This window comes from Sphaeroforma arctica (assembly GCF_001186125.1).
Source record: "Sphaeroforma arctica JP610 unplaced genomic scaffold supercont1.2128, whole genome shotgun sequence".
In the NCBI taxonomy this organism is placed as follows: Eukaryota; class Ichthyosporea; order Ichthyophonida; genus Sphaeroforma; species Sphaeroforma arctica.
Window position 1 is genome coordinate 1 of NW_014038430.1, and position 8,507 is coordinate 8,507.

The window sequence follows — 8,507 nt, forward strand, 5'->3', positions numbered from 1 at the left end:
TTCAAAATGAATATATATATATATATATATATATATATATATATATATATTATTATATTTCAAAATATAAAAACTGTATTGTGGAGGTCTGGGTCACACTTGGTGGGGGCCAGACAAGTCAGGGCGTCCAGGCTGTCTCTGGCAGACAGGCAGAGTCTCAACTCTCATCAGTCCAGAAGATGGGAGTAAAATAAAAACACCTCTCGAGCATTGAGCCCGCCAAAATGTCAGCTTTCTCATATATGGGTGTTGGAGACTCGTCATGATAGTTATAAAAAAAAGCCAACTGTTGTGTGAACTGTGTGATTACACACTGACTTCTAGTCTGTTGTGAGTATTTTTTTTAAATAGTGTACTATATTTTTTAAAATATGCACCTTTCTAGATATGCTCTTAATAATATTTCTCCGCACGGCTGTATTTAACCGGTGTGTTGGGTGATATACCTCACATATCCGCTACAGCAAACCACCTTATAGCACAGAACTCAACATCATTCGATTATTCTCCGCATTTTACTTACATGGCCATTAAGATCATAAACCTCCCAGACGGCGCTGTATTTACACGGATATACTATGCTGCCTAGCTCGTGCTAATACATACTATAATACAAACACATCACACTTGAGCGGCGTTGACGAATTTATGTTAAATTCAATACATGAAATAATCGATCGGAGTGTCTCACATATAAGATATATCAAACTCGATCAGACTGAAAGTGTAACTACCAGTGATTGAGATGGTGAGAGTAAGAGATAAGGTAGAACTACTGGCCGCAGCAAAACATGGCGATACCCAGGCTGTTGAGGCAATACTAGTCCGGAGCACTTCTCGCCACACTACAGACAAGAGGGATTCGGTAAGTTATAAAGTGTGTAGTATAACTCAAGCCTGTGTGTGGCGTGTATTGTCAGTTGCAGCATGGGGTAGGATTTGATATTCTATGCAATTGGTACAAAACAAGCATGCGGGTTTTCTGTATCACCAGTTAACATATTGGGTGTACATTCACGTGCAAGGCAAGTGAAGCATACCCGTAGCTCTGCTTGTCAGTCTTGCAATATAAAAATTCCTAACGATCAAGTTAACTGAACACACTTAGAGGGCAACCAGTGTTACGTCTGTAGCTTGTCAGTGCATTTGCGGAAATGAGTCTGAGGACCAATGACAGCTGACATACGTTGGCATGTTAACAGTCTGTTAACAGTCTGCTCAATTCACATGTCACAAGTTTTTGTATCTGATAGCTATATCTACTATCTACTATGCTGAGAAACTGTACAAATATAGTACTGATGACCCTTGCCATATTCGTATCGGTGTGCGCATCCCCAATACAGAAAGCTAGGGCTAATCCTGCCCAAATAGTTAGTTCACCAGAAATATGTACTCAGCAAACACTTACCCAATACTCTCTTCACATATTTCTTATACCAACCACTGCTGTGTGTAGGATGGAAAGGAGGCCCTGCACATAGCAGCCGCCGATGGGAATGAAAAGATGTTGTCCTTGCTGATCCAATACGGAGCAAAGCTCGACTCTACGGACTACGTAAGTGCGTATCAGAATGTCCTACTAGTGGGATTGTGCATATGTCATTTTATGACAGGGACTGGTCAGAAGCTTTGTGTATCTATATATCCCATCTGATATGATATTAATGTGAATTTCGTTTTGTGTATTTATACGTGGCGCGGAGTATGTAAGCTAAGCATTTGTACAAATAGCAACAGAACATGCACATATCATCTGTTTGCGTACAAAAGAGGATCACAGTGTTGACCGTATCTCTATATACTTAGTTCCAAAGTCCAAATTTGCTATCCGAATACGTCGATGAGATTGTGCTGTGCTGTTGGGTGGTACCTACAACTGTCGTGAGTCACGCGTATGGTTATTATTAAGCACTCTATCATTCTCTACCTAACCGTGGTCTAGTCTGGATGTCATCTGATAATGTTCCTCACAAGGCAGGTTGGAGATGCAAATGGTCCTCTCGAGTGCACTCTGTATACTAAGTATAGCTTGTAGCTGCAACTGAATGACTTTTGTTTGCTGTTGCGTGCATGCAGTCAGGACGTACTCCACTGCACCTGGCAGCGGAATATGGCCACGTCAATACAGCGAAAGCACTCGTGGCTAATGGTGCGAGGATGGACATCCGAACAAAGGTAAAGAAAGAACTCAAGAACGCCAGTGATCATTGCTGCTTTTGCTATGCTGTCACATAAACTAGGTTTATCCGGATTCGCCACCAGACCAATGTGTACTTCGGTGGTATTCATGCGATGCCATAACCATTTCTGTGATGGCCTTGTTCCCATCGCCCAGCTTACGTTAATTCTACTCGCACTGCCATGTAAACTTCTACGTTATACATTGTCTCAATAGGTCGCATTTTCTTTTACAACAACCATCTCCATTTTCAAGCTATACGGCTTTGCAATTCAATACATCCGGGGGGGGAGCGTTCATAGGTATTCTTAATACACCCGTTGTCGACGAATATTTGGTACTGATCAGAATTTCTTGAATGTCTTGTTAGTCTGTTCACGTTTCTGCAAGTTTTTATTAACATTCGCCAATCCTGAATATGTTGATCATCCGTCGTAGATGGGTCAGTATGCTATCCATCTGGCGTGCAGAGGGCCCCATGCAGTCATGCTCAGCTTCTTGATAGAGAATGGGGGAGTCAGTGTGGATGTGAAGGGGAAGGTGGGTATGTCAACTGTTGAGTGCTGCTTAAATATAAGATATATATATTACTCGCTTTAGCGTTTTTGTGCATACAACGCGCTCAACACATGCTTAAATGGTTATCTTCCAGCTATGGCTACATTTTGAAGGTCGTAAATCCGTAACCTTTCCGTTTGTGATTGAACCCGTCTATCGAAGTTCTTCAGTGCACTAGACCACACAACCTGCATCACAGTGAGTGTATTGTCTCCTGAATATATCCCTGTTTCATCTTTCATTCAGTATGATCTGCGCCCGCTCCACTACGCATGCGGACACAGCGATCACACGTGCACAAAGATACTCTTACAAGGGGGTGCGAACCCTAATTTGGCGGATTTGAAGGGCTATACGCCATTGCATATCGCCTGCAAGAACGGTTACATGGATACGGTCGCAGAGCTGCTTCGATATGGGGCTACTGTACATGTCAAGAATGGACGGGTATGCAGATCGCAATCCGCTAGGACTTAGGTACTTACTGGTACAATCGCTATCCTTTCCCAGAATACATGGCAAAAAAAAATAGAAGAATTAACACGCTTGGGATGTCGGATATGGTGCGTGCTCGCGAACAAGTCATAGAAGCGTCTATAGTTACCAACACAGCATGTGGTACTTGTGTGTACTATTGTTGAGGCATACGCGCAAGAAACACACAATACCGTGCATGTTATTCCTCGTGCTATTCCCACTCACGGCTTGAAATCTATCACTATTCTAGCGGTCGCGGACGCCGTTGCACAAAGCAGCACAAGGCAAACACACGGATATAGTCACGCTCTTATGCGATAGTGGCGCTGCGATGGATGTGAAAGACACGGTGAGTATGAGCGATGGGAAATATTGTAGAACTGTGCCTGCCAATCGACCAGTGTTGTGTAGTGATTTTGCATACGCAGCCCTGCTATGAAACCAATGGTGTCCGGCGTTTAGGTACGTGAAGGGTCGCACTACCATTTACAACCCAATATTTTCTACTATTACATGTTACATGATCGCGTGGCGCTGTCAAGTATATAGCATGCCCTCTGTCCCTTCCAAGATACCCGTCATCACACTCCAACCTGATTGTTTGCAGAACCTGAGGACCGCAGTACACTACGCGGCCGAAAATAGTGACATCCCGACACTGCACGCTTTGCTGAGCAGAGGGGCCAGCGTAAATATTAAAGATCAGGTAAGAATCTTTGTTGTGTATACATAACTTGTGCACTTGGCATTTTGCAGCATGCATTCCTCGCCATCAAATCTCCTTGATAGTTGTTTCTCTGGGTTTTTTGGGAGGTGCATGGTCGGCTTCACTACGCGTCGAATCCTTACTATGGCCGCTTATCCTCTGTTTTTGATATTCTTGCCTTCCCAGTTGGGATACACACCTGTGAAAATTGCCGCAAATCAAGGGAGAGCGGATATCGTGGAGCTCATGAAGGTGCTGAGTACCTCCTCACTAACATCGATAGACTCCAGGACCACACATTCAACCACACACTTATCTATTTCACCACATTTATATACTTCGTCATCGGACGCCCCCACATATACGCATGAAAACGATGCAAGCACGCAATCAGGACAAATGTGCATCCCACCAGATCCCGCCGAGCAACGACCATACCCACCCGTCCCTGCACCTTACGTTCGAACGCCAACCCACGGTATTAACGGGGTGGCATCAGGTATAGCGTCTACATTGAACTCGGTCGAACCGAGCTCAAAAACAAGGACTGCACAGGAGACACCCCCACATGCACCCCCAGCGTACGACGACGCTGTGCCCCTCACCGATGCAAACCATCGGGCCATACCAGCCGTACACCACCATGCCACCGCAGATGTTACCAACGCCACTTCGAAAGTTGTGAAACAAACGGCAGCGTCCGCTCCCCCACTGTGTGTGGGTAGTGTTGGTGAGCAGCAGGCCCAGCCCCGTTCTGCGAACCAGGATGGTAGTACACAAAGTACAAATACAAAGGCAGGGGTAAGAAGTCCTGCAAGTCTACAGGACGGTACTGAGGAGTCACGGAGACAGAGAATGGACCCTCGGAATGTGGACGGAGTAGCTGATAGGCGGCTTGAATCATTAGGGAAAGCAGTGGCGGCGGCGGGTGTATATAGCGGACCAAGTGCGAAGGCTTGGAATGATGAAATCGCACGCATGACAAGGTTTTGTGGAGAATGCGGACATGCTAATAAGCGATTGCTGTTTTGCATTCATTGCGGCTATAAATTCGGTCCACCCGTTTGAATGGTGAATAAAGCGCTTGTAGCGACTAGAATTGGTTTCGATTGTCAAAACGTTTCCTAGCCACCTAAGCGTCAGGGTACTTAAACACTCATCAGTTACTTGTTCAGCGTATTTAAAACGGTGAGGTATACGGATTATATATATTTATTCCATTTAGGCTAGCTCACAGTCAATCACCGTTGACAGTCTGCAAATGCTTAAGCTAGTCTTTTCAATTATCATTCTCACATTTCAGTCGCAGCCTTCAATGTACGTCGCATGAGAGACACCAGCTTTTACCTCGCCTACTCGTCCTCAAAAGACTATAAAATCGAAACATACGATGTAACATAAACAACCCGTGCACAGCAGGCACCCCTGATATGAATATTTTCGTCCAGTCCCCACAGTAGTCCACTTCAAATCGTGTCTGCAGCAGCATACGTGAAATGTATCGTCTCGCCTATCTGCCTTCAGCTGGCGTACCTTTTCAACACACCATAAGCAAACATCAGAGATCCCTTCAGCCATCGTCGAACTAAAAGTGCGATTACTTTAAAAACTCGTCGGTCTGGGCCTTGGCTACCCACTTAGCCATCACACCGTCTCCGAAAAAGTCGTTGTCAGACACCGCCATCTCATCCTCAGACGGTAGCGGTGGAGATAGGATGGCGTTGTCCATGGTCTTGTGCAGGAAGTGAAGTGCAGCAACCGTCTTGTATTGAGGTACCTGTGATAGTGGAATGGGACCGTGAGTTAATGAGTGCGTAAACAGAAGACTCTACTTAACTGATAGATATACATTCAGGGACACGTCATGGTCCCAGCAAAGAATACAAAAACTGAAATATCTCGCACAAAAACACGCCCTTAAAATCACACCAAAAGAACTAAAAAAAATACCCTCTCGTCGCTTGGCGCTCTATTTTCTTGTCATTGCCACTACACAAGTCCCAAAGTAGAACCCTGAAAACCCTGACAGTACAGTCACTGCACAGCTTTCGGATTGAAATCTCAACCCCTGACATCCTGGTAAATACACAGTTTCCGATTAACTCACCATGTGACCCACGGCTCCGTGGAAAGTGACGAAGGACAGGCCCTTCTCATAGTTGGTTACGTACCCACCCATCTGCACGCCATTCTCAGTGCGAGACAAATCAATGCCCCAATAGGGAGACTTTTGCTTCATCACCGACTCGGCAGTGGCAGTAGTTTTGTAGAACCACGGGCGCCAGCCACAATCCTTCACCTCGGGGAAGCCGAACGAACGGACGGCGTTGGCGGTTCCGTGCATTTGCTGATTGTGAATGTATGTGTGCATTCGTATGTTTTTATGAGTGGGTGATTGTAAATGTATGTGTGCATTCGTATAATGTTATGAGTGGGTGATTGTTAATGTATGTGTACATTGTATAATGTTATGAGCGGGTGCTGTGCACGTGCTGTTTGTAGAGGCGTACTTTGCATATTCGGATTGCAAGGAATGCGAGATAAGCGCAATTCGTCTGTCCGTGCTTGTCTCGCTTAAGGACAGGCAGGAAAGCTAGCTGACCTGATACTGGTCTCTTGCAACCCTACTGGGTGCATTTACAGGTTGTGCATAGATAGTCCGAAAGCGTCTGAGCGTTTGTGCTCGGATGGCATATGCACACCAATGTGCTAAGTTGCGTACGTGTATGAGTGAGATCATACAGGCCCGTCTTGGGCCTGTTTTCGAAGAAGGGTATTCAGCATAATAAAACCACACATACACGCATGAACTTCAATTCACAAAAACCATGTGCTTGACTGATTCATGCGCGGCAACTAGTGATAATGTGCTGTAACACTTTTATACAGACTTCGGACTTACCACACTAGGATCTGAGTCTCCATTGAAAAGGACGATGTTTCTGATTTTGCCAACCAGCTGCTGGTATACCTGTAAGGAAATTGTATGATGTCGAAAAGAAAGAACGTTCAGATCATGAGATTCGCTCATATTCGCTTGGCATTGCTCAACAATGGAATGGGGACTCAATGCAACAGGCAGAATGCAAACCCCACGATCAAAGGTTGTTCCCAAATCCGACGGAGAATAAAACCGAGAAAATGAGACACGACGAGTTGGCTACGGTGCGTTTAGTGACATGCACACAGCCTCCATGCCGCTAAGTGCACCCGATTTGTGCGCATTGCGTAGAGCGCGGGCGACATATCCTCTGACAATAAATAAAGGATACTCTTGAAATAACAAACGAACGTACCTCCACCATGGAAATGCTGTATCTGTGGCTGTCAGATGGACCGTTGTTACAGGCGTTGTACTCCTTAGTGTAGTTGAGGCGTGTGGCGAAGAGACCCCATTGAATAGCCATGCTCTTCACGTGCAAAGCTTCCTGCACGTCGTCTCTGTTCAACCAGCGAGCGGCCTCGTCCCAGTATGGCTGGTTCTTGGCACCGAAAGTGGCGTACCCATCGACAAATCCTGTGGGAGAGCGTGCATATACTTGTGTGACAATTACATACAAGCTTCACCCGACTTATTCATACGTGTACCGGTGAAGTACGTCCTAAGATGTGGTGCGTGTATTTACTACGAATATCAAAGTATTCATAAAATATTGTATGCATGGTAGGGAAGAATGAACCTACCAGTTCCAGGCAGCTTGGCCTCGGTACCAGTATTGTCTGAGCTGGCAAGAAGGAACTGACGGTAGGCAGAGACACACCTGAGGTTACAAAACAATTGGCGACGAATTAATTAGATTATGATGAAAAGGCACTTGCAGCGGAGATGCTGTCAGGAATAATCGCGATCAAATTGTAGACGACAGGCAGGCAAATACAGGCGTTTTGTATGTGAGTGACAAGACACGTACTCGGGCTGCTTGGAGACGATCTTAGAGCGCGAATCGTTTGGTAGCATGCCACACTTTACGGTGAGTGTGTGGTATAGATTCTCGTCCAAAAGACCATTTTCGAAAGCGTAACGAAGGTTCCAGCCAAAGTAGTTGTTCTGTGTGGCATCATCGGTGCATGGATTCCCTACCAGGAGCGATATCAAGCTGCAAGGTTGATAGACGGAATGGTGTGTACGCACGTGTTAATTGAATTAGTGAGAGTATTATCAAGAAGATAAGTTTTCAAATTGTTTTGTGATGAAAGCGCGAAAAAAGATCCACACAATGCACACGCAGACCCACTCCAGTATAGGCATTAAATTCGACAGTCATGGCAGGTATCAACTTACAATAAAATCGATAAAAATAGGATCAACTTCGCATAAGGACTTACTTGAGATCCAAAGTCTTGTCTTTGACAATATTCAAGGCAAAGGTGGGAATGTATACGCCAGCATAGGATTCGCCGGTGATGATCAGATCTCTACCCTTGTACTCGGGGAAACGCTCAACAACCTGTCGAAGAGCCTCCAAGTTCTGTGCGGCTGTTGAAGTATCTCCATTGCTACAGGTCTGATTGCATATGTACGCGGTGTTTGTGATAGGCAGATCGTAACCAAAATACAGCTCCAAACGACATGCTATATATATA

General features: G+C 45.3%; 2 protein-coding genes across 2 annotated transcripts; one reads left to right on the plus strand and one right to left on the minus strand.

Moving 5' to 3' along the window:
• Nucleotides 1–110: 110 nt before the first annotated feature.
• Nucleotides 111–5,314, plus strand: SARC_12189 (hypothetical protein). Its single transcript, XM_014293709.1, has 8 exons — nucleotides 111–865; nucleotides 1,460–1,558; nucleotides 2,080–2,178; nucleotides 2,621–2,722; nucleotides 2,987–3,187; nucleotides 3,468–3,566; nucleotides 3,825–3,923; nucleotides 4,110–5,314. Exons 1-8 carry the CDS (start codon nucleotides 746–748, stop codon nucleotides 4,989–4,991), a joined length of 1,701 nt encoding a protein of 566 aa, XP_014149184.1. The 5' UTR covers nucleotides 111–745; the 3' UTR covers nucleotides 4,992–5,314.
• On the minus strand, nucleotides 5,098–8,435 carry SARC_12190 (hypothetical protein; the record flags this gene model as incomplete). The annotated part of the gene is made up of 7 exons (XM_014293710.1): nucleotides 5,098–5,700; nucleotides 6,031–6,270; nucleotides 6,826–6,894; nucleotides 7,220–7,440; nucleotides 7,608–7,684; nucleotides 7,835–8,020; nucleotides 8,250–8,435. Coding segments are annotated over 7 exons (1,159 nt in total), but the record flags the coding sequence as incomplete, so codon positions are not given.
• Nucleotides 8,436–8,507: the final 72 nt, after the last annotated feature.

What these genes read in the sequence shown, in the direction of transcription:
- SARC_12189 (XM_014293709.1), top strand. Translation starts at nt 746, where the DNA reads ATGGTGAGAGTAAGAGATAAGGTAGAACTACTGGCCGCAGCAAAACAT. An exon ending in GTGTGGATGTGAAGGGGAAG is followed by an intron (nt 2,723 to 2,986) that starts GTGGGTATGTCA and finishes TCTTTCATTCAG; the next exon opens with TATGATCTGCGCCCGCTCCA. An exon ending in CGATGGATGTGAAAGACACG is followed by an intron (nt 3,567 to 3,824) that starts GTGAGTATGAGC and finishes GATTGTTTGCAG; the next exon opens with AACCTGAGGACCGCAGTACA.